Source organism: Mastigoproctus giganteus, chromosome 7 (genome assembly GCF_048544385.1).
Source record: "Mastigoproctus giganteus isolate SK-2022 chromosome 7, ASM4854438v1, whole genome shotgun sequence".
NCBI classification, from domain to species: Eukaryota; Metazoa; Arthropoda; class Arachnida; order Uropygi; family Thelyphonidae; genus Mastigoproctus; species Mastigoproctus giganteus.
The window spans coordinates 137,319,772-137,347,083 of NC_143581.1; the positions used below are offsets into that span (position 1 = coordinate 137,319,772).

The 27,312-nt window shown below is 37.4% G+C and overlaps 1 protein-coding gene across 1 annotated transcript in view; it reads right to left on the reverse strand.

Annotated features, from left to right (window-relative positions):
* Pdk1 (Phosphoinositide-dependent kinase 1) overlaps positions 1-27,312 on the reverse strand; it is a 595,617-nt gene that overhangs the window by 89,287 nt on the left and 479,018 nt on the right. Inside the window, exon 12 of the mRNA XM_090377106.1 lies at positions 24,319-24,416. Within this exon, the coding sequence (XP_090233232.1) occupies positions 24,319-24,416 (98 nt within the window). The remainder of the gene's footprint in view (positions 1-24,318; positions 24,417-27,312) is intronic.

Genomic DNA, 27,312 nt, shown 5'->3' on the forward strand with positions numbered 1-27,312 from the left:
AAACAAATGCTAAACGACCTAAAAGGGAAAATGAAAACAGACTGCATTTTTGAAAACGACTCGGCAAACAGAAAAGGATAACGATTTTGGGATGCTAGAATATTCAAGGTCTTTCAATTAAAGAAACTTTCTTCCGGATGAACTACAAAAATTCAATTCAGACGTGTTATCGGAGACAAAGAAAAAGGGATGTGGAGAGGAAATAGTGGGAGAATACTACCATTTGTGGAGTGGAGTTGATGAAAGAGCAAGAGCAGGAGTTTCTATTGCTGTTAAAAAGAAATTGAGAGATAACATCAAAAACTGGCAATTTATTGAAGAAAGAATGATCTCACTGGAATTGACAATGTATGGGAGAGAAATATGTATTTTGGGAATATATGCCCCGACTAATAACACAGCTGATACCTTGAAGGATGAATTTTGGGAGGATCTGAGAGAACTAATAGAAAAAAATCCCTAAGAACAAAGAGATAATTTTAATGGGGGATTTCAATGCAAGAGTAGGAAATGAACAAAACAGCAAAATTATTGGAAGATTTGGAGATAAAGAGAGGAACGACAATGGAGATAGACTATTCAATCTTTGTGAACAGTTTGACTTGAGAATAAACAACACATTTTTCCAACACAAGGATATCCATAAATATACTTGGTCACAGGAGACAAGACAAATTATATCAGTTATAAATACATTATTTCAAAACATTCATGGACATATATATTGAAAGATGTCAGAGTTTATAGAGGAGCCAAGTGATCTGACCATTTTCTTGTTAAAACAACACTGAGGTGGAACTGGATTAAGAAAATAAGCGTGGACAACCAACAATGCGGGGAAGGAGAAATGCTACAAGTGGATCAATTTAACATTTAACTACTTCAGCACGACAGCATTAGAAACAACTTCACCCAGAGATTGGATGCTGCAATTAACATAGAGATTACAATTAGCATTAACAATAGCACATGATGAAAGAAAGCAAGTTTATATAGCATCAGCCAAAACACACACACACTTCTCATTTCACCCATCCACTTGCTGCAAATGTTTGTCTAGTTCTGCCTTGAATCTGTTTAAGCTATCAACATTAGCATTAGTTGAGGCATATGATGCAAGAAAGCAAGCTTATGCAGCATCAGCCAAAAAAAAAAAAAAAAAAACACTTCCACTTCACCCCTCCATTCATTTGAAATACCTGTCCAGCTGAGCCTTAAATTTATTTAGGCTATCAACTTCCACAACAAGGGATGGAAGTCTGTTCCACCAACCAACTACCCGCTGGTTAAATGTAAATTTCCGCACATCTATCCTACATCAGACTTCTACAACAATGGATGGAAGTTTGTTCCAGCATTCAACCACCCGCTGGCTAAAGCCAAACTTCTACACATCTATCCTACAAGTGTCTTTCCTCAATCGACTTTATGCTATCTCAGGTAATTATTCTGAGCAAAAGGAAGAATCCCATCAGCACTGAGCATGCTCAAACCATTCAAGGCTTTATACACCTCAATGAGATCACCTCACAGGTGCCTAGTCTCCAGCCACTGTAATTTGCAAAACTTAAGCCTTTTTTCATAAGAGCAAACCTTTGTTCCGTTCACTAATCTTGTTGCCCTTCTCTGTACTCGTTCCAAGCTCTACATCCTTCTTAAAACGAGGCCTCCACACCTGTATACAGTACTCAAGGTGTGGCCTGACCTTATACACTAGTGCAGACCACTGCCTTATACAAGGGTATAATCACCTCCTTATTCCTGTTAGTAAAATTTCTGTACATTGAAAGATGTCAGAGTTTATAGAGGAGTCAGAGACAAGACACCATGAGATACTCTTGCACTGCTCAGAAAACTTTATATCTGCCTGCACAATTACCCCCAGGTCCTCATCCTTTTGCAGCAGCGTACTGTCATTAGTGTCATTAACAACCCTGTCGACCTTCGTATTGTCTGCGAACTTGGATAGATAAAAGGTAATACTGAAGAAGTCTACGAATATTTAAAAAATATTGTAAAAAAATAGCTCATTCAAATCTTAGGAAAAAAGAAGAGCCAAGGACCAAAAAAGACCTGGATTACAGAGAAAGTAAGAGCTGCTGTAGGAAAACGAAACTTGCATTGGTGATAGGAATCATGAATATAGGAACATTTATGTTGAAAAGAAGAAAATAGCCAATCGGTTGGTAGTAGCGGCAAAAAAATGAAGAATGGGAAAGGAAATGCGCGACTAATAGCAAATTGGGCTTCAAGCAACCAGCGGAATCGTGGAAGGTTCTTAAAGACTTGAGAAAACAGCATAAACATAATGCTGGTTTGCAATTAATACCTTTGAAAGACTGGATGAAGCACTATGAAGGACTTTTAAAAGAAGACTGTGAAAAGTTAAAGACGGTGGAGGATTTCGGTGTAGGGATGGATACCTCCTGGAAGAAGGAGAAGAGGAAGACCTAGGAGGACATGGATGGATAGAGTAAGGGAGTGCATGACAGCCCAAGTGGACACCTTGAACACCTTAACCGACCAAGACACCTTGAACCACACTTTACGCAGGAAAAAATTCCTACCAAAAAATAACTTGTAGGCTGAGGAAAACCATTGTAAATGGAAACAGTCCTCTTGAAGAAGCAGCAAAAGAGATAATAAAACCTGTAGTCATAATTACAAGAACATCCTTGTATTTAGGGGAGGTCCCTATAGAATGAAAATGTGCAAACATTTCTCCAATGCACAACAGGGAATCAAAGGGAGACATGAGTAAATACAGACATGTTAGATCAACTTCTGTTTCAGAGAAAATAATGGAGTTAGTGGTAAAGAAGTAATGTAGGACCATCTAGACAAGAATTAAGTCATACTGCATGGATCTGTTAAGGGATTATCTTGTCTGACCAATCTGATCAGATCCAAAGGGACTGAAAGCAAAGAATAATTTTTGATATACTTAGATTTCAGAAAAGCTTTTGACACTGTTGCACATAAAAGACTTCTGCACAAATTGTAGCAGTGCGGCATTAATGGCAAATTACTGCTATGGATAAAAGGACATTTGAGAGAGAGCATAGGGAGTGGTTACAATGGGCACTGTTCTTCATCAACTAATGTTATTAGCAGAGTCTTCCAGAATTGGTCCAATTGTTGTTTTTGATTTGAAACCTCCTTGGGGACACCTACTACTGAGTAAATCTGACTGATCATGAAAAATGCATCATGAAAGTGAAGTCATCTGCAGCTTCCACCAGAGGCGCCTCCCACACTCCCACCACTAGTCTGTGCCAAACACACATTAGTAGTGTGATTAGAGTGTGTGACCCATTTTTTGTGATTTGTACATCATTCTTCTCTTTCTTGGTGGTTCCCTTCTACTTTTAACTCTCTTGCACTCTCTCTCAGGGTAACTTTTTGGCTGGTGCAGCATAAGCCTCAGGCTTCCTTGCATCACGTAGCTAATAATAATATCTTGGGTTCTAGTGAACCAATTTACAAAATTCAAATGGCATTCGCTTGAATTTCGTTGAACTGAATTAGCAAAACTAATGGACAAAAACCCTGCGGGTGTACCTTGTACTCATGAGAGATGTTTTATTTTATGTGAAAACATCCTTGGCTTGAATGCATCAAAGAAATTGTCAACAATTTATTTTTTCATCTTGCATTATTGTTACATTCCATTGTTAGGTGCTCTATAGAAGTTTTCACATCAATAATTTTGTAAAAGATGTTCAGCGATGCCAAACTCAAGTGCAGAGCATTCTCAAGAGCATTGAGTAAGAATGATTGATTGATTTAGATTTTACTGGTGCAAAAAAGAGCAAGAATGAAAGTGACAAAACCTAAGAAAATAAAGACGAAGGTAGCATCGAGTGTGCGAGAACAAAAAAGACTACCGAGATTGCTTAAAAGGCAAACAGAAAATCAAGTGCTGGATTTAGCAGTGCCTTCAACCAGCAATGCCACTGCTCCATCTAACACTGATGTACCCAAAGTGAGTATTAATTATGTACAATGGAACATTTCTCCAATTGCGGAGCACACGAGTTTAAATGATCAAGTTCCTTTTCCTTACATCGACGAATACTATTTATATAAGAACGCGCATTGAGAGTTTGAAAAGCGATTTATGAAAAATCATTTCTGTTCTATATGCTACATTTGTCATCGTCTATGGTTCGAAAACGAAAAACCAGTTGCTAAAGATATACCACTGATACGACTGAATTTCCCAATGTTGATGTCGATGGGATCCTTGTGTGTAATAGTTGTAGAGGATCATTAAAGAAGAACATTCCAGCACTATCTAAGTAAAACAGCTTTGTCTACTCAAATTCCATCACATTTACCGAAACTGGATTTAGTAACAGAGGCTCATTTCTCCTCACTTACCAATCATGCACATAAAGGCATTGGTGAGCTGTGAATATTTTAGCAATGGGCTTACACTTTTGCAAGCCAATTGTTGAAACATCCTTTGGGGGGGGGGACCCACCGAGTAAATCTGATCGGTCACGGAAGTGATGTCATCTACGGTGTCTGTCAGAGGCGCTTCCCACCCTCACACTATTAGTCTATGGGGAGCACTCGCTAGTAGTACGATTACAGCATAGCTGTTCACAGCTGCACATGACGTTTCAACTAAAAGATCGGGTAACTCAATTGAGGCTGTTTTCAGAGACATTTAGATACATTGCAGTAGCAAGATATGTCTCTTACTTTAGTTATGATCGTATCTTGTCTTCCAGAAATTACAGAAATTTGTGAATAACCAATAAAATATTTACCATACAAAACTCTTTTATTTCGTAATTAATATATACAAATCAAAATATCTAAAAGAAAAGCGAAGGATGTTTCACATAAAACCATCTACTGTGCGTGCTTAGCAGACATGCGACTTTTTTTTTTTTATTATTTTTTTTACAACTAGGGAAATATAATGGATACATTTTTTTCATAATAAAATTTTAATATTGCGAATAAAAAATAACATGAAAATATTTCACATATCACAAATAACAAATTATCACAAAACATTCTAGAATATAAAAACAAATATAACATAAAAAGCAAAATGCTCTAGAAAAGGTACACAAAAATTACAGATTACATGAAAAAAATTATTACACAAATATTCAAGAAAAAGTTATTCTAAAAATTTTCATACAGAATTTACTTTATTAATATTTGTTGTTTGTCTTCTGCTTTGCTCAACAACTGAGCAATGATTACGGAGGAAAGAATTGACGTAACGATCTGGATCAAATTGAAGCAATGGTTTTCCATATAAAAATTAGATGTATGGTCATCATATCTGCAACATGTTTAATTCTCAAAGATGTTATTTTTATTGTTACAATATTCATTATGATGAAAGTTTGCTCAGTTACGACACTGCTAATCACAATGGTTTCAAAGATATTTCTGGCTTTTTTAACTGAAAAGGGAATTTTAAAGATAAACTGTCTTCGACAAAATCTCTAAAATCATTAATTTTTATTTCATATTTTATTAGAAAAGTTATATTTCTTATTCGTTTTTCATGCCATGGAGACGAAGATTCCTCCATATTCCACGATTTCGGGTAACATATGTTTAAAATTTCTTTCAATTCCTCATCCTCAATGATATCATTATTTTCTTTGTTTAATTTAAAATTACTCTGTTGTATTAACCGATCCTTTAAGGATAAAATAATGCAGTTGAATAACTTGTCACAAAGAAATTTTTTAAATGTATTCTTACTTTCGATTTTGATTCCTTCAAATTCTTGCGACTTCAACGTGCTCTCAACTTTAGCTTCATAATTTCCTTCAGAATTTTTCAAATTAGCAGTAGCATTTATAGTTCGTAAATTATTGTTCGTAAAGTAGCATAAATTATTGATAGATAATTTAATGCTTTTACTATAGTGATGTTGCGACTCTGTAAAGCTTCTGGAAGGTAAGAGAGCTCCTGCAGGTGTTGATCATTAGTGCTAAATCATTAAGAAATTCCAGATTTAAAAGTCGGTTTAATAATCCCGAATACAGCAGACTCCTGATTTTCCGGGATAGATGGTAAAAAACAAATCCCGGATAATCGATTTCCCGGTTAATCCAAAAATACAGTAGTCCTGACACACATAAGAGATATGCTCCAGGACTTCTTACTTCGTTGAGTTTTACGTAACTTGGGAATGACTAGTAACATATTGCTACTATATTATTATTATTGACAAATCTGAATTCAGCATATTACTTGTTAACGTTTGACCATTTTCATATGTTCTTATTAGTTTAATTTTCTGATCCAAATCGATCGCTTTCTTTTTGTTGATAGATGTGCTAGTATCACTATCACTTATTTTCTTAGTCAAAATGAAAATTTTCTGTAAAGAACTCCACAGGGTTAAGGTGAATACTCACTATTATCACCCATGAGCTCACATTTTATAAACGGGTAGTAAACTCGATCTTATTGCATTTGCGATAATACTGATAGCTGGAATTCTGTGGGTTTTTATGTTATTATGGTGAAGTGTGTATCCCCTTCACTGAAATCTTCAGTCATAAAAAAAAAAAACCATAAATAATTGTAAGAATCTTCTCTTTTTTTGCTTGTTACTCCGATCTCACTTGTGCAATTTGTGCATGCCACGATCGTCGTTATTGATTGCTTATTATTATTATTATTATTTTTTGTTGTTTTAAATTTTACAATCCTAAAAATAAAAAAATAAAAAATTGAGTGAAAATAAATTTACGTAAATCCGTAGTTGCATAAGCCAGGGACTTACTGTATCGAAAAATGTTCAGCAACTTATGTAAAAAACATAGCGATAGATAAAAAAAACTTACCACATACTACTCGTGTGTCCAATACGATGCTTCCCTTTATTTTTTACAATGTCGCGTATGTTTGGTTACCAACGTTATAACGGTTAATTAGACATTTAATGGATGCACCGTTTTCAAACTTTTGAATAATTTCAAGTCTTTGTTTAACTGAAAGCGCAACTCTTTTGTATTTACCCATCATTTTCGCAATTTCTAAACAAAAAAAAAAAAAAAAATATATATATATATATTTACTATAAAAAAAATTTCTACATCCCTGACATAAATAACGAAACAAAATTTGTATTTTTGCAGTGTGACAGAACACAACAATTGACGCGATGCACTAAATCAAACTGAAAATTTGGTCTTTTTTTTTTGATTGGCAGATGTGAAGACAGCGGAGGTTGCAAGGTAATAGGCACATTAATCTCCCAATGACGACATACGCCACTTCCTGTCACTTATTTACGACTTGGAAAATATCTGTGTATACCTATTCTAGTTATTTCCGGATTTTTTTTTTTTTTTTTAAATTTGGAGTCTTGAAGTGTCTCAGTTAATCCGATCCTAGTAAATCAAGAGTATGCTGTACTTAACTTCTGATTCAAAATGGTTGCACAAAGTGGGATAATTGCTCCAAAGACCAACTGGTGTCCACAAGTTACAAGCTACCCATCTGGGCCCGAAAATACGACCGACTTTTATAATTTCCACTTCAATTTCTTTAGCAATCATTCTCAATCAATTGTGCTGGTTTTTTGGAGAATGGTAATATAATGCATGCATTTTTTTTTTTTTTTTTTTAAATTATTGCCTGCATGCTGTTATGTTTTGGAACATGTGCGCCTAAACAAGTTTCACTTAAAAACTATGGTAGTAGGCATCATTTCATCTGTACCTCATATTGTGCTCATCCTTCACAGTGAAGGCCTCGAAAGTATTCTTACTTTCGATTCTGATTCCTTCAAATTCTTTCAACTTCAACGTGCTCAACTTTAGCTTCATAATTTCCTTCACAATTTTTCAAATTAGCAGTAGCATTGATAGCTTGAATAATTAATCGATATGCCTTTACTATAGTGATGCTGACACTTTGTAAAGCTTCTGGAAGGTAAGAGAGCTCCTGGAGGTGTCGATCATTAGTGCTAAATCGTTAAGAAATTCCAGATTTAAAAGTCAGTTTGGTCCTTGAGGTTATCACAGACATTCTCTTAGATATGCCAGACAAGCTGCACTTGATACCTGGGAGTCTAAAACGCTCATGGAACTGATATTCAGTTGCACTCAAGTCAAGTGGACCCAATTTCGGCGAAGTCCAGAAAGTCCGTGACAGCCAAATCCTCTGCTTGCACGTTCACGATGGTGGGACTGTTAGTAATCCTGGGTATAACCTCCATGCATAAGTACATGGTGGGTGACCACCCAGGTGTGAACCAACGTAAGCAGAGGTTGAGGTGTGGCGCCCAGGTCAACTTAGAGGAAGCCGCCCCTCTATGTTACCAGGCAGTACTAGGTGGTAGATGACTCACATCAACCGGCGCAATACCATCGCTTTGCGAAAATTTATTTTTATTTTGTTACACAGAGCATTAATTAAACTACAATAAATAAATTAGCTTTCGGCTGGGTGGCAGCCTTCATCGGATTAAAATACTTGAATGGCAGTTGGAATAGAGATGCACTGCCAGGATGGTGCGTGAGGCACGTGGTTAATTGTTTGTTGATGTTTGTGGCTGTGACGTATGGTGGTGACGTGGCCAGCGTTTGTCTATGGATAGAATTACTGACTCTGTGATGGGGTTAACTTGACAACCACTGTTCCTGTTCAAAGCGGTGTCCGAGCATTTTATATTTAGCGATTCCAACCAGGTACGCCTCAGGTAATGGTGGGACCTGTCCACAACCACGACATCGCGGTGTGGGTCGATGTCGTGGTGGGTTGTCCAGACATGCTCGGCGATAGCTGAGTATTCTACATCTGCCAAACGGATCGCCCTTTTTATGTTCTGAGAGACGTTTCTCGAGTCGACGTCCAGTCTCTCCAAAGTAGCAGCTCGTGCAGTCACGGCAAGAGATGCGATAGACCAAACCACTCTGTAGAAGGGTGGGGACAGGTGTTTTTATGTTGGAAAGGAGAGAACGCAGTTTCTTGCCTGGGAGTTGGATGCACTTTATCCCATGCGATCTTAGGATTCTACCGATCTGCTGTGACAGGTTGGGGTAGTATGGGATGAATGCCCTCGTGGATGACTCGTCACTGTTGGCGTTGCTGTTGGTCGTCACTTTGTCGCGTGCTTGTAGATCACACCTGTCAAGGACGTCGATGGGGTAGCCACATCTCGTAAGGTCTACTTTGACTCTGGTGATCTCTTTGCATCTTTCATCTGCGGAGCTGGAGTGTGTCCAGGCGCGAGTTAGCAAGGTTCGGGCAGTTGAAAGGAGGTGGCCCCGTGCGTGTGCTGACTGGAAGTTGGTAAATTGGCCAGCACACATAGGCTTACGATAAACTGTCATCTTCAAGCATGTGTCTTCGCGCCGGACAAGTGTATCTAGGTATGGTATAGAGTTGTTCGACTCCAGCTCAAGGGGGTGCAATCATGTTTAATGACTCGATCTACCAGCAGATACATGGCACAGCCATTGGTTCCCCTGTCAACTCGGTCACAACAAACATCGTGATGGAGGAGTTAGAGGGACGTGCGTTTACACACGCACCAGATCACATCGCCTTTTGGTGTCGCTATGTAGACGATGTGTTCGTAGTCATCCCTAGAGACTCAGGTCAGCGACTCCTAACCCACCTCAACTCACTATCGCCCTTCATAAAATTCACGATTGAGCTGGAGTCGAACAACTCTATACCATACCTAGATACACTTGTCCGGCGCGAAGACACATGCTTGAAGACGACAGTTTATCGTAAGCCTATGTGTGCTGGCCAATTTACCAACTTCCAGTCAGCACACGCACGGGGCCACCTCCTCTCAACTGCCCGAACCTTGCTAACTCGCGCCTGGACACACTCCAGCTCCGCAGATGAAAGACGCAAAGAGATCACCAGAGTCAAAGTAGACCTTACGAGGTGTGGCTACCCCATCGACGTCCTTGACAGGTGTGATCTACAAGCACGCGACGTGACGACCAACAGCAACGCCAACAGTGACGAGTCATCCACGAGAGCATTCATCCCATACTACCCCAACCTGTCACAGCAGATCGGTAGAATCCTAAGATCGCATGGGATAAAGTGCATCCAACTCCCAGGCAAGAAACTGCGTTCTCTCCTTTCCAACATAAAAACACCTGTCCCCACCCTTCTACAGAGTGGTTTGGTCTATCGCATCTCTTGCCGTGACTGCACGAGCTGCTACTTTGGAGAGAGTGGACGTCGACTCGAGAAACGTCTCTCAGAACATAAAAGGGCGATCCGTTTGGCAGATGTAGAACACTCAGCTATCGCCGAGCATGTCTGGACAACCCACCACGACATCGACCCACACCGCGATGTCGTGGTTGTGGACAGGTCCCACCACTACCTGAGGCGTACCTGGTTGGAATCGCTAAATATAAAATGCTCGGACACCGCTTTGAACAGGAACAGTGGTTGTCAAGTTAACCCCATCACAGAGTCAGTAATTCTATCCATAGACAAACGCTGGCCACGTCACCACCATACGTCACAGCCACAAACATCAACAAACAATTAACCACGTGCCTCACGCACCATCCTGGCAGTGCATCTCTATTCCAACTGCCATTCAAGTATTTCAATCCGATGAAGGCTGCCACCCAGCCGAAAGCTAATTTATTTATTGTAGTTTAATTAATGCTCTGTGTAACAAAATAAAAATTAATTTTCGCATTATGAATCCAGAGCACGTAGGCCTGTTTTATTATTATACCATCGCTTTGCTTATTGGAGGCTTGAAGTGGAGGAACCCATGTTTAGTCTCTAGAGCTAAGTTCCGGTCACCCCTTCCCTATCTCTTCCATCATGCAGTATGATTGATGACTTTTAAGGTTATGATGAACATCGTGGCGAGATCCAATATTCCTTACATTTCGAGGGTACAGCTCTAAAACGGTGTTCGCAGGCCGGCCGCTAGTTAGTACACCGGATCGAACCTATTGGAAACTCTCTGGGAGGCTTCCGGATCAGCTAGTGTACAATCTTGTTACCTCTACTCTGCCAGATAGTGACTGGAGAGAGTCTAAATAGTGTGTATGCAAGGGAGCATTGTCAAGACCACGTTATGTCGAGGATCTGGGTATATTCTTACCATGTGTACACCATATCCAAAAATTTCATTACTTCATACAGCATGTCCCACCCACTTTTCTTACTATTGAATACACCAGGAATTGTCAAACTAATAGAGCAAGATTAGCAATTTAGATCTTATCTGCGAAAAGATCTAAACCTCCCAAGCACTTCCTAATTCATTTCACAAATATACGTGGCCTCAATTCTAATCTTAATGATGTCCATTTTCACTTGCAGTCTGCCAAACCCCATATACTTTTTCTGAGTTATCGGTTGATTCAACTACTGCTCATCTCAGAGGCCCAAATTATTCGTTGTATGATTCCTTTCACCTCAAAGGTGGTACTTGTGCATACGTCCATTCTGATATTCCCTGTCAGAGACTTGGCAATTTGGAATCTACTCTCTTTGATCTTCTTTGGCTTAAAATCTCTCTACCTCATTGTGTAAAATTCATCTGTAGTCTCTACCGTTCTCCCAACTCCACTAATCACTTGGAGCTTTTTGATTTCCTCTCTTTACAACTTGACTTCCTCCAGTCCAACTTTCCTAACAGTGAGGTAATTTTCCTTGGTGATTTTAATGTTCACAACTCCAGCTGGCTTCCGTTTTCTAGTCACACTGTCCCAGCTGATCGAGATGCTGAGGCTTTTGCAATTACTAATAACCTTGCAGAGGTTGTTCATTTACCTACAAGAATACTGGACAATCCTAATCATACAGCCAACACGCTTGATCTTTTTCTCACAAACAACCCTTCTAAGTACACGATCAAGGTGAGAGGTCCTTTAGCCACTTCAGATCATAACTTGGTGATTGTCTCTTCTCCAATGGAGCCTTTATCTCATGGCTATTCCCAACCTCGTGTTGTTTGGCATTCCAAGAATGCAAAATGGGATGACCTGCGAGATTTGTTTTCTTTGGTCGGATTACTGTTTCAAAACTTCTGATGTCAACGTTTGCTCAGATCGTGTCAGTGAAATTATTCTTGCAGGAATGGAATCCTTTATAACACACTCCACTTTAAAATCTCATTCTTTATCTAAACCTTGGTTTTCCAATAAATGTGCTAAGGCTGTTCAAGAGAAGAATGTTGCATATCGTAATTGGCTTGTTTCTGATTCTTCAGTTTCATTTTCTGCCTACACCAAAGCTCACAACAATTGTAATGCAGTTAATTAATCAGTCCAAACTAGAGTTTGAATAGTCTAAGAGTAGAAAACTTGCTTCTTGCCCTAATGGTAGCCGAGCATTCTGGTCCCTTGCCAAAGCTATCGGCCGCAACTTTTGCCCATCTCTGCTCCCTCCTCTGTCAAAACCAGATGGTTCTGTTGTCACTTCAGCCAAGGATAAAGCTGACCTGCTAGCATTCCATTTTTCTTCCAACTCATATATTAATGATCTTGGTAAAACACCTCCATTCAATGCCTCCTGTGGTCTTCCGTCAAAAGGATATCAGAAGGATTTTGACGAATCTTGATGCTAAGAAAGCTCCAGGTTCCGATGGTATTTCTTCACTTGTTCTCAAAACCTGTGCTCCTGAACTTACTCCTATTCTATGCCACCGTTTTTTCACGTTCTTATTCCAAAGGTGGTTTTCCTTCTGCTTGGAAATTTGCTCATATCCAGCCAGTTCCTAGAAAGAGTGACAAATCCCTCCCATCCAATTATCGTCCCATTGCAATTACTTCTACTCTTTCTAAAGTAATGGAGAAATCAATTAACCGACAACTCTTAAACTACCTAGAAACCTTCTGTCTGATCAACGATCGGCAGTATGGATTCCGTCAGTGTCGATCCAATGGTGATGTTCTGGCTTACGTTACCCATTTATGGACTAATTCAATGGAAAGGTTCGGTGAAACACAAGTAGTTGCGCTTGACATCTCAAAGGCTTTCGATCGTGTTTGGCATAAAGGTCTTCTAAACAAGTTTCCATCTTATGGTTTGCCAACTGTTTTTAGTAATTGGTTATCCAGTTTTCCCTCTGGGTGATGGTAGATGGCACTCTGTCTTCTAACTTCTCCACTAATGCCAGTGTCCCCCAAGGTTCAGTTCTTTACCCCACTCTTTTCCTCTTGTATATTAATAACCTTCTTCCATTGACTGGAAATCCTATCCATAGTTTTGCCGATGATAGCACATTGCATTCCACTTTCCATTTTGAGAAAAATCTTGCCCTCTTCAATCAGCTTCAACTTCTCGAAAATCTGCTACCAATTCCTTAAATGCCGATGTTCAGGTAATTCTCCAGTGGGGAAAGAAAACTTAGTTGATTTCAATCCTTCTAAAACTCAGTCTTGTCTTATATCTCACAAAAAGGATTCTTCTGCTCCTATGCTTATTTTTAGTGATACTCTGATTTCTAGGCAAAATGATATATCTCTTTTGGGGATTACCCTGACTTCTGATCTCTCTTGGCACAAGCACATTACAAATATTGCTTCCTCTGCATCTAAAAAACTTGGTTTTCTCTTTCGCTCTCGGCGTTACTTTTCTTCCACACAGCTGCTCACTCGGTATAAATCGCAAATCCGCCCTGCCATGGAATACTGTTCCCACATCTGGTGTGGTGCCTCCAAAACATGTCTCAGGCTTCTTGATTCCATTCAGAAGAGGGCAGTTAGGTTAATTAATGATTCATCTCTAACAGAGTCTCTCCACTCACTTTCTCATAGACGTACATGCTTCTACAGATACTTCCATGGGCACTGTCCTTCTGAATTGGCTTCTATAATTCCCGCTCTCTCTTTTAAAACAGTCTGAACGTGTACTGTCTCCAGCCAACGTCCATTTACTGTCCAACTTCAAACTCACAGGACTAACTTTTCATCTTCCTCGTTTATTCATTCAACTGCCGTTTTCTGGAACAACCTTCCTTCATACGTATTTCCTGAAAATTACAGTCTACAGAAGTTCAAGTCCAATGTCAACAAATATCTTCTTTCGTCTTCTCAACCTCCAACCCAAGTACGGTACTAAGTACTATAGGTTCTAATGCCTCTCGTGTTTGGGGTTTACATAAAAAAAAAAAAAAAATAATAATAATCCAGAATATTTAACTTCTGATTCAAAATGGTTGCACAAAGCAGAATAATTCCTCCAAACTGCAACTGTCTTCTGCAAGCTACAAGCTGCCCATCTGGGCCTTGGAGCAGTGTGGCTTTGGTGGCAAATTGTTGATATGGATAAAGGGATGGTTGAGTGGCAGAAGACAGAGAGTGGTAATTAATGGACACTGCTGATTGTGGACTAATGTTATCAGTGGAGTCCCTCAGGGTTCAGTGTTGGGTCCATTGTTGTTTTCTGTTTTTATAAATAATATTAATGATGGTATATCAAGCTTAATGTCCAAGTTTGCAGACGATACAAAGGTTGGCAGGGTTGTTAAGGACGCTACTGACACTATGCTGCTGCAACAGGATCTGGAAAGGTTGAGCAGATGGGCTGAGAGGTGACAAATGAAGTTTACCATTGACAAATGTAAAGTACTACATATGGGGAACAGCAACCCCAGAGCAACGTATCAACTCTGTGGTACTACACTGACAGTGGTAGAGAATAAAAAGGAACTGTGGGTAATTGTGCAGGCATATATGAAGTTCTCTGAGCAGTGCAGAAGGGCTGCGAGAGTAGCTCATGGTGTCTTAATAATGATAGAAAAATTCCTGAGAAAGGCAACAAGGTTAGTGAACGGAACGAAGGGTTGCTCTTACGAAGAAAGGCTTAAGTTTTGCAAATTACAGTGTCTGTAGACTAGGCACTGGCGAGGTGATCTGTTAGAGGTGTACAAAGCTTTGAATGGTTTGAGCATGCTCAATGCTGATGAGATACTGCCTCTGGCTCAGAATAATCACCTAGAGGGCATAAATTCAAATTGAGGAAAGACAGATGTTGGATAGATGTGCAGAAATTTGCCTTTAGCCAGCGGGTAATTGGTTGGTGGAACAGACTTCCATCCCTTGTTGTGGAAGTTGACAGCCTAAATAAATTTAAGGCTCAGCTGGACAGGTATTTCGAATGAACGGAGGGGTGAATTGGAAGAGTTTTTTTTTTTTTTTTGGCTTATGCTGAATAAGCTTGCTTTCTTGCATCATATGCCTCTACTAATGTTAATAAGCCCGAACACATGACCGACTTTTATAATTTCCACTTCAAGTTCTTTAGCAATCATTCTCAATCAATTGTGCTGGTTTTATGGAGATTGGCAATATAATGCATACAATTTTTTTTTTTTTTTTTATTTAAATTATTGCCTGTATGCTGTTATGTTTCGCAACATGTGTGCCTAAAGAAGTTTCACTTCAGAACGACGGTAGTAGTGTGAAAAGCATCATTTCATCTGCATCTTATATTGTGCTTATCCTTCGCAGTGAAGGCCTCGATGCAGTTTCAAAATTAGCCAACATTTCATCTTCAGAAAGTTTATTTAATATCTTAGTTGCCCTTCCCCCCCATCCCTTTGACGTTGCTATTGTCACTAGTTCTTTGATACTGTCCAAACTGTCGGAATCATTTGCATATCAGCTACTGTGACCATGTAAATTTAGACTGGAGAAATTTACTGAAAGGCAGGTACCTTCTCCAAAAAAAACAGAGGACTGCTTTCAGGTGAAGGAGAATCACAACATAGGTTGACCAGAGGCTATTATCTGTGTCGGGAATACGGCTTAATCTTCTGATCGGCTATGGAAAGAATACTGACTAGCGCGACTTATCGGTAGATGGGACAGGTGGCTGCATTGGTTTTACAGGCACCACTAAAATTATGGAATGGTTCTGGAATATATATTGTTCCCACCTCTTGCCTAAAGGTTACAGATGGGAACAATACATACAAAGTTAAGTAATCTGTTTGTTATATGGAAATTTTCTTCATTTTATCGGAACTATTTTAAATGTAATTACCAAGGGGAATTAAAAAAATTCGCTATAAAGAAGTTCGGCAAACAGAGGTCTAACTGTAATTAAATCAAAATGAAGCAATTTTAAAACACATAACTGGTCCATTGGGCCATTAAAATGCTGGGGTCCCGCTTGCCCCACCATAGTTCCGGCTCTATATAGTCAAAAATTGAATTCAGGATTTCATTTGTAAAATAAATGATGGTTTCAACAATGGGCTCGCAGATTTATAAAAAAAAAAATAAAATAAATAAATAAATAAAATAACAGTGGGATCTCGGGAGCCTACTATAGCTCACCACTGACATAAGGTGCCTGTGACATGCATATGGACAATACGGCATTCTGGGCCAAGTGATCAATATGCCTGTTTCAGTTAACACGATGGTCGATCACTTGCCAAGGGAGATTGACAACAATCACTGTACAAACATGCATATAAAATGCAGGAAAATTCTCAAGTCCAACTATTTGTTCAGGTTAGTAAGAAAGAAAGTGGTTAAAGCAATGCTTCTGAATTGCTTTAACCACTTTAACGACATGCCTCTCTATTGATTGGATCAAATCAAGACAGATGTCATTCTTTGATGACAGCCACGTGGAAATTAATTTGCCTAAAGATGGCATAAGCAAAGTGGTTCTGATCGAGGAAAGTCTCATTGTCAAATGGCCAACGTTGTTGTGGAGCGACAACCAATATCTTAGAACTGCACCAGGAAAACTAACATACCACAGAGCTTACTGTCTGATGAGCATGCAGAGCAACTGTCCTTTCCCAGCATTTTTTTGGATAATTTGGAATGTTCATAGAGAATTTACGTGCAACTCTGTTCATGATGGCAATGAGTGAGCTCAGACGATCTGTCTGATGGCGGTGTTACACCATATCATCTCCTTTATGTAGCAATGAAGATAATGAGATTGAGAGCGAAAGACTCTTTGACGGTGACTTTCAAATACACTAAATTAACCCGTGAGCAAGTTCAATCCAAAGAATACATTAACAGCTGTATCGAAAACAATTTGGCCTTTTTAAGAACAATTCCAAACTCTACCTACTACTAGGTTCAACATGTGAAATTGCATCGGCAATGGTGAGGTTTGAGATGATGGATCCTGACAGCGAATGATTCTTAAAAGCCAACAAAGGGGTGAATGATATGCTTGCTTGCTACAAAGAAATCTACGATGAAAAGAAAAAAAGCCACGGTCCAGTCATCCATTAATATGTTCTTTCGTAAGGTTGAGCGGCCGATCACTTCTAAATCTCCACAGCTCTCAACCTCTGCAGTGGCATACTTATCAGCTGAAGACGTGGAAAAAGTCTCAGGTGTTGAGGAAGTCATTTTTGCCAGTGATCAAATATGGGTTTGCCAAGCCCATACTCACCAGATGTGAGCCCCTGGGGATTTGCTGGTAAGTAGATATTGAGATGATACAATAGCAAGTCCCAGCTGGGCATTTAATATCTAATCAGAAAATATTTGCCTGACATGATGGGCAGATTTCAAGATGAAACACCCTATTAGTGATGCACTGAAGAAGTGAAACAGAATTTAGATGGACAAGCATTTTCTTATAATGTTCGGATTATGAAAGAGAACAAAGCTGCACTTCGTAAACAACCAAAATGCTGTTAGAATGGTAGACCAAAGCTTTGTGCAATGAACTGAGAAAAGAGGTTTGGAATCCAGATGTACTCCTAAAAATTTGATCTAGTCTGGGGAGAAATAGTTTGGACCAGATTCTAAGTTGTAGGAAAGATGAGATTGTAGAAGGAGCAAAAAGGCAGATATTTGGTCTTTGATGGGCTGACACACAAGCCAAAAAAGTTCAGCATAAGCTAAGAAGCCATCAATAAGTTGCTGAGCCTTATATGATGGATTGGGAAGCCAGGAAGTTGAGGTGATTTCAAAGAAAAGGAAAGAGTATGGGTGAGCACAATAAAGTGGTGCAAGCCTAAGCTAATGCTCCAAATAAAGATTGTAGCTTCATTAGAAAAAAGTGAGAATTCAAAGATAAGATAAAAGTTTTTTTAACCATTTTCATCATGGGTCCTGAGATGCTGTTATTGTTGTTATTTGGTTTTCAGGAACATTAGCAACTAAGGCCATATTGCTCCGGGAATATGCGGTGGTCATTCCCTGACTTTTCCGCATCCTCCGCATTTGGTGGTGACGGGCTCAAACCCCGGTCTAATCAAGAAAGTGTGTGTTACGCACTGCTGCTCCTTCCCACCTGGCTACGGAGGCGCCATCCTGAGATGCAATAATAATTCTGGTACAGATATATCAGGGGACCAATGTAAACTGTGATGAAGGCAATGGTGATATTAAGGAAGATCCAGAGAAAACTCTCCATTTTTCCTGCCATGTTGCATAAATCGTGGAAACGAGTTGACATATTTGAACATGCTGAGTTGCCACAGTCAATTGACATTGGTAGGGTTTGTCGGTTTTTAAAAACCGTGTTTAAAAACTGTTTTTTTGGATAAATTTGTAAAATTCGAAAACCAGTTTTTAAATTAAAAAAAAAAAACAGTTTTAGATTCTAGAATTAATATGTAAAAATTAATTAATTATTTAATTAAAAACATTAACATTTTGACCTGAAATCGCCTCAGGCACAAGCATATTGTAGTAAAACTAATCTTCATGAGTCAGGCAAATGTTTGACATGCAAATCCACAAACGCATTCTATTATGCTATTCTATGTGGCATCACACAGACTGACCGATGACATCAGCTGTGTCGCTCACGTGCACCCCACCAGACCAGTTTAGTCCTGCATACTACCTGTACTACGCAGTACACAACGTGGCACAATAGCTCCGTTCACTTGAGTTTGATCATAAGCAGGAATAGGAAGTTTGTTATTATTCTTGTTTTAGTTAGTAAAAACAAAAACAACGGAAGTAAATATATTAATGTCTATTCTAATAATATAACGTTCTTTCATTATTAAATATTAATGTCAATGATAAAAATATTTAAAACGTTTCATTTGATTTTTAGACAAAAATGAATGTTGCAAATAAGTTGGAGGTTTGGGATAATTTCAAAAAAGGTTGGAAAAGACAAGGCATGCTGCAACCATTGTAATAAAATGTTGAGCTGCAAAGGATTACCTACAAGCAATCTCCATAATCATCAGAAAGCAGTTCATAAAATAATAATCGACAAGAAAACAGAAACGATCGACAAGCAAGAAACACCTGGACCCTCCTCCTGCCCACCAAAACAAGCCAGTATTTTTAATTTCGTAAAAAGGAGCAGTTTAGAAGAAATTATAGCAAAACTTGCTGCAATGAATGGATTGTCCATTAATAGCATTACAACTAGCTCATTCATACGAGAGTCTTTGCAACAACAGGGATATTCATTACCAAAAAACAACACTCGAGTAATGGATCTCATTCATACGTTTTATGACAATGCCAAACGTGAAACTATAAATGAATTGGATTGTATTAAGAATGGGAAAAATTTTTCTATAGCTTTAGGTGAGGTGGACTAGCAAAAGAAATCACAGATATTTGAATATCAACGTACATCATTTTGCAGAAGATTTTAATTTGGGCTTAGTTTCAATAGCTAGTTCCAATGCTAAGAACACATTAGAATTAGTTTCTGAAAGGCTAAAAATTTTTTAACTTGGATCTAGCAATCGACATAGTTGCAGAGACAAATGATGGTGCCACTGTATGAAAAAATTTGATCAATTATCACCTATAATTAATGAACTATGCTATTCACATGTCATACACTTAGCAGTTACTGATGTGTTATATAAAAATAAAGAAATTGCTGAAACCGATGTATATGTTACAAGTGAGGAATCGGAAGATGACATAGAGTGTGAAGATGACTATGGCGAGGATTTTTAAAATTCTCTTGATCTAGATAATGACTGTGGATTCCCTATGTTGTCTGACAATTACAAACAATCAATTAGAAAAATTTTTTGCAAATTTTTTAGAAAATCTCCCATAAGAGATAGCATCCTTCAGAATTAAGTCTAATTCTTGACTGCCAAATGAGATGGAATAGTTTAGAGGGCATGACTGAAAGAATTATAACGTTAAAAGAACGTGTTGTTTTAGCTTTGAATGATATTGGTGCTTCTCATATGTGGAATCAAGCTCAATATCCTAAAATCATGGAGCTTCTTAAAGTGTTGGGACCAGTACATCTAGCAGCTGAGACCTTAGGGTGGCGAGATGCCAATTTATTAACAAGTGAAGGCATATCTGAATTTCTGTAAAATGAACTAAAAAATTTGAAGACTGAAATTGGTTCCAAATTATTAAATGCTTTAGAAGTACGAATTCAAGAAAAAAGACAAGTTGGATTGCTAACCTTTTGCTATATTTGCAAAATCCACAAAACATTTCAACAAATAAATCTAGTGTATTTCCACTAGTTTCAATATTTTTAAGTTATCTGGAAAAATATTGTCTAGAATATATCCAAATTCTTGTATGGAAACAGATTCTGATGATGAATATATCGGAGATGGCGAAACTATTAATCAGGGCAATGCTCTAAAAGAAGCCATGGAAAAATCAATTCATAGGTTTCTTGAGGAATCTGAAGAAATAATATCAAATCCGAAGACACTGAAGGTTGAATTTTCAGTATTTGAGGCAACCAATAAAAGAACAAATTTAGATTCATTATTTGATGCCTCGAAACGATAAAACCAAGTTCAGTAGCCAGTGAGAGAATATTTTCTATTTCAGGCAATTTTGTATCTAGAATAATTACAAGATTAAGTAATCGTCCAGTGGACATTTTATTTTTATTGAAACTATATTTCCTGAAGAAAAATACTAAATGAAATAAAAATTTATAATTTATATTTTGTACAGATTTTAGTTTTTTTTTTATTTGGTTTTGTATGGAGTATATTTTCTTTTGTTATATTTTTGTAGTTCCATAAATATTAAATAAACTGAAAATTTTTTAAATAAAGTTTTTAAAGTATTTAAAAATATTTTAAAAGAATTAAAATGTTTTTAAAGTATAAATATATTTTTACTGTTTTAATTATATATATATATATATATATATATTTTTTTTTTTTTGTAAAAATTCGAAAACCGGCCGGTTTTTTTTGGAAATACTGGAATTCGAAAACCGGGTTTTTCAAAAGTCGGTTTTTATATAAACCCTAGACATTTATCTAGAAGCAAAAATTTGCTTAGAAAGTATATCAAGAGAAGTTTGTCCAAGAGCTTTAGTAAGAGGAGCAAATAGAGTAAGGGTAAAGTCATTTAGCTCATGTGGCTTTGCACAAGAGGCAAAAGCCTTGCATACAAGAGTATATAGCATTTCCAGTATCTGGAGTGATAGTATGGTTGTCAGTTTGGTTGTAAAGATTTGTCAAGATATTTAGGAAGAAAATGCTACCAATTTTGAGACAGTAGTTGGGGATACCATCCAGCCCACAGAAGTTTGGGAGGGAGTTGATTAGTCAGTTTAAGTCAGAAGGAAAAATAGGGATTTTAGGTAGCATGTCACAACACAGTGTTCAAAAATATGGGCACTGCATCGTTGGATGAGATAAAATCAAATCCGGTAACATGGCGAGTGTGAGGGAATTCTTAGGAACTCTTGTAACAAAGCTACATATATGACCTTTCTGTACACATTGCACTCACTGTATATTCAAATTCTGCATCCCCATGCCTGAGTGGCACTGAGTCTGACATCCCTATAACATCCAAATTATATGACTTAATCAATATTGCAGATCCATAAAATATATTTACTAAATTCCTAGCATTACTGTTTAAGCATATATATATATATATATATATATATATATATATATATACACACACACACACACACATGTTTTTACACTTAATAACCCTAACACAGCCCATATATTTGCTTTTCATATGGGGATCTCAGCACGGCTTGTAATCTTCACAGCTTGTTTTCCAGGCTGCTGCATGCCTGATACAATCATCACACGAATCAATTTCACTTCTGCTTGCAGTTGTTGCTAAACGATTAGTTTGTGTTCCCCCATTCTCAAAGATAGCAGTTCTCTGACCCATCTAACAATGCCTCAGTGGCATCAACAAACATTCTAGTATCCCTGTAAAAATGCTCTCTTCTATTAATAAGCACAGATCATGCTGTGAAAAATTCTACTACCTGACCTTGCACATTCTCTCCAAAACTGAAATTATTAACAAGTATATCATATACTCATCCTATTGTGTCTGGACAAAATTCCTCAAGACACTGAAATTTAATCCTAATTTGCTACTTTTCTCAGCATTGCACTATACCTGTTAACCTGGTATAACAGGTATAATCTGGCAGTTAATAGATATAATCTGACCCGCCATTACTGCAAAGTTATTTTTGAAAGTCACCATCCTTGAAATTAATAATCCCATGTTAACTATTAATCAACAATAAAAAAACGTAACTTAAGCCTTTCTTCGTAACAGCAACCCTTTGTTCCATTCACTGATCTTGTTGCCATTCTCTACTCATTCCAGCAGCTCTACATCCTTCCTAAAATGAGGCCTCCAGACCTGTATATAGTACTCAAGGTGTGTCCTAACTACTGCCTTATACAAGGGGACAATCACCCCCTTATTCCTGCTAGCAAAATTCCTGTATATCATTGACAAGACATCATGAGATACTCTTTCAGCCTGTCTGCACTGCTCAGAAAAATTCATGTCTCACTGCATGATTACCTCCAGGTCCTTTTCATTCTCTACCATTGTCAGTGTAGTACCACCCAGTTAATAGGTTACTCTGGGGTTATTGCTACCCATATGCAGTACTTTACATTTGTCAATGTTAAACTTTAGATGACATCTCTCAGCCCATCTGCCTAACTTTTCTAGCTCCTGTCAGCTCCTTTCTAGCTTCTAGTTACTGTCATTAAGAACCTGTCAACCTTTGTATCTGCAAATTTAGACATTACCCTGATATACCTTCATCCAATATCATTGATAAATACCAAAAAACAACAATAGGCCCAACACTGAACCTTGGGGGACTCCACTAATAATATTAGTCCACGAAGAGCAGTGTCCATTGATAACCACTCTCTGTCTTCTCCCACTCAATCATCCTTTTGTCCATTGTAGCAACTTGCCCTTAATGCCATACTGCTCCAATTTGTACAGTCTTCCATGTGCCACAGTATCAAAAGCTTTCCAAAATTCCAAGTTTATGATATCAAAAAAATTTTGAAGTGATTTTTTAAAGTATTCCTAAAGAAATTGCATGCAAGAACTGACAAATGACCCACCACAATCTTTGCAACTTGTTGGCTTTTTGCTAGAGGCGTAGAATGGTACTGGACAAGGGCTTTCAGGTTACTTGTTCTTCCACTATTTCAATAAATACCTTAGTTGTTTCTAAAGGGTTTATTTTTGTTTTCACATAGTAAAGATCACAATATTCGATATTCTCTGAAGATGGATACTACTTGCCAGAAAGTAACACACGTAATTTCAAATTTTGTGTGCTGTGAAATAATGAAATTTGAAATAAATTTTGATATAAATCTGAAAATGGAAGTAACTGATAGCATCAAATATATATATAATAAGCTGAAATATATGCACATGCTTAAAATCACATACTTAATGGTATTTTAAACTGGAAAATAAAAGAAACTAATATTTCTATTTTGACTAAAACCTTTTTATTGTAATTTTCTGCAGAATTTTTTTTTTTTTTTTTTATCTGAGCAAGTAAAACACTGAGGAGTAAAAGAAAAAACAGCATGTTTTAGAATTTTTAATTTTTTATTAAAACTCTAAAAAGGCGCAACTGTAATACAATAAGTATTACAATTTGTTAACAAAAACTGAAATACAGGCACTATTCAAGTAAATTCAAAATAACACCCATTTTCCAGAAAATAAAAAGAAAGTTGGGCACTATACATTTACAGGTGACCATTGCCAGGTTAAATAAATCCCAAGAACACCTTCTTAATATCGAATCCCAACATGTACAACAATATCACCTTTTGTGCCATTTAGATATCATAACTGTTTTACAACTATAGATGATAGTTCAGTTTTTGTATTAAAACTTCCACAAAGAGAAGTACTTTTAGTGTAAAATGTCCCAATATACATGTCCCAGTATTCCATCAAATTTACACAAATCACTTCTGTGTATCTGCTGACAAGTTCATTTATTCATAATAATCTGAATAAAATTATAATTTAACATGATACCAATTTTCACCAAGAATAAGATTATATATAAAAAAAAATAAATAAATAAATAAATATATATATATATATATATATATATATATATATATAACATCTATTTTACCATGGTATTTCTCCTTTAAGTACTAAATTTGTGGGATCAACATAGTATAGATGTGGACCAGTAGTTAAAAGCAGCATTCTTCGGCGGGCAAACAAACCCTGTGAAAATAAAAGTTGATAATTAAAAACTATCAGGTCACTGCCTAACCAACTTTTACAATTATGAATAGAAAAAGAAATACAGTTTTTCTTAGAGCATCAAGAATAATATGTTGAGATTGAATAAAGTTCAGCTAAGTTTTTGATTTCCAATTAAAATTGCAAAAATTAAAAAAAAAAAAAAAAAAAAAAAAGAGGCAAGTCACTTATAAAAATAATAATTTATAAGGTCAGTGGTAACACTATTCCATAAACTTTGGAGACAGATCATTAAAATTACAACAAAAGTTTTTTTTTTCCTTTAGTTTCAGAGTGCAACCTTTAATCTATCTTGACAGGAATGAAATATACTTGTTTTTCACAAATGATATCACCAGTAGCGCAAATTTTTGTTTTTTAGCTTTGTAACTCCTTTGGTAGTTGGTTTGATAACAGCTTTGCATACTTGTACTATGAGCTGTAGAACAAAATCAGGAAGCACTGTGGGCATACTGTCCGGCTGTATTCACACACTTCTGTGTGGCTTACTGTTACTAGCACATAGAAGTGCATGAACTGCTACCTGAATAAAAGTATTGATATATATTGATAGTAAATTGTACTGATATACTAGTCCATTCCAGTATTTTATATAAGTAAGACATGGAGAAAATTCATGGCTACAAACAGTAACGGATTCAGAAAAAAATGACAGGAGGGCCACCATTTGTGATGGGGGGGCACTATTTTGTGCTTTGTTTGTGCACAAACAAGCCACAAAATAATGCACAGAACAAAACAAATATGACAATCAAACATAATGTAACTGGCGCACAGCTAAAGTCTGAATCTTTGAGGTAATTTGAGGTCATTACGCATGACCAAAATGCGTGATGGCACAAACTAGAATGGCAATCACATCAGCATCAGTGGTAGTCAGTTGAAAATAGCTCAGCTACAATGTAAAAATAGATAAAATCCTATGTTACAATGAAAAAAAAAAAATTTTTTTTGTAACTTAAAGGAATTTAAACAATTGGTGTATATTTTCCAAAAAATGACATGGGGGGGCATGTGCCCCATGTCATTTTTCCCTGAATCTGCCACTGGCTACAAACCAAAAGTGATAAAATATATAAATACATAGCTCATTTGTTTTTTTTTTTTTTTTTTTGTTTCATAAACATGCACACAGTAGAATAATTCATATCATATCACAGTACAGCTGGTCACCATTTAGGCCGTTTTCTTAGTCAGTCAATAGTAATTTTGCTCCATGTTTGATCGCCTGAATAAATGAATATATATGTTGTATTAAATTTAAAGTTCTGTCATACCTGGATATTTGAGGAATCAAGTGGTGGGTTTTGTTCTATTTATCTATGGTTCCTCAAAAATTGTGTGTGTTCTTTTCCAAAGATTTTTGTTAATAGTCACAGGTCAAAATGCTGCTATGAAATGCTGGGGAGTGTGTAACTATATTTAATACCACTCATATACCACATGAAATTAATACTATAGTTTATTAAGCTATTTGCCTAAACTACTATATATTAAGGTGATGTTTCAGGCATCTTTCTGATATCCATCATCAGACCATGCTGCTGACAGACTCACTCTTCTTGCCAATGCTCCCAGAAATCTGATATACATAGTGGGGGTGTGGTTACAACTGTTTATTTTCTTGCAAAATTTTTGCAAGAAAATAACTATGCAGGAAAAAATTTTGCCTTGCAAATTTTTTCCTGCATAGACTTAATATGGAAAACTACTATCTCATTTCTCCTGCTTTCAACAGTGAAACAGAATTCACTATTGTAATTCACTATTGGACTCTGATAACTCCTTTTTGAATGTTGTTCTGGTTCTCCAGTACCATTTGCCAAAACTGATTTTCACTTTATGCCACCCCCAACAAAAAAGCCCAAAGGTTCATTGGAGATTTTCTCGGTTGCAAACTATGAGGTATTGACGTGTGGCTCCTATTCCTTCTCAGTGCTGCCAGCTCTTGTGAACTGTACAAAGAGCCAAATGCTTTTTCGGATACCTTGTTTATCCGGCTTTTACCTTTTCATAAAATTGTGCCTCCTCAACCATGTCAGACAACAAAGTTGACCAAGTTGAAAGGCAGCCTACAGTAGTCTTTGCTAGAGTTAGAAATGAGCCAAACCAAAGGACACGCTTGAGGACCACAATTGGTGTCTGGACAAACCCCTGCATTCAAGAAATGGGCTACAAAAGAAGCTGGGAAAATGGATGTAGAATTGCCAAATACTATGGGCCTCATTAAATCAAGGTCCACCCAATACTGAGACAACACAACCTGCAGGTGAAACTGTGGCAGAACACGTCTTCACACTACTCCATGCCGTGGAGGCCATTATGATGAAGTCCAGTAAACGGATTACATCTGCAACGAGAGGAGACATTAACCAAGTCTGGAGTAAAATGGAACACATCCTTTTAGATCTACCCATGGAAAGTGAAAAAATGAAAGCCGTCAAGGCCTTCATGAAGGGAGAAAAGAAATGACACAGCCCTCCCCACCCATTTCTATACAGAGGAATCTACAGAACCTACAAAACCTGTTCAAAAGAAAAAGACAGTAATCAGAGAACCACACCTAGTCTTGCAAATGCCAACCTGGCCATTACTTCTTTGGGACTCACAGCTGAGGCTCCCAGGAAAAGAGACCCTCCATCATGTTCTATGACGATGACAAGGACCTATCTTCGGATCAAAACATTGTGGAGGATGATCTACCATTGAAACTTGCAGGATGCTCCAGACATCCCTGAAATTAAACAACTGATCAAACCCAAGTACCAAACTAAAAATCTAAATCTCTACAATTATCTAACTGGGTTTAGAGCTAAACCCTCAAGCCTGGCAAATACTAAAATATCAAAATAGGGTG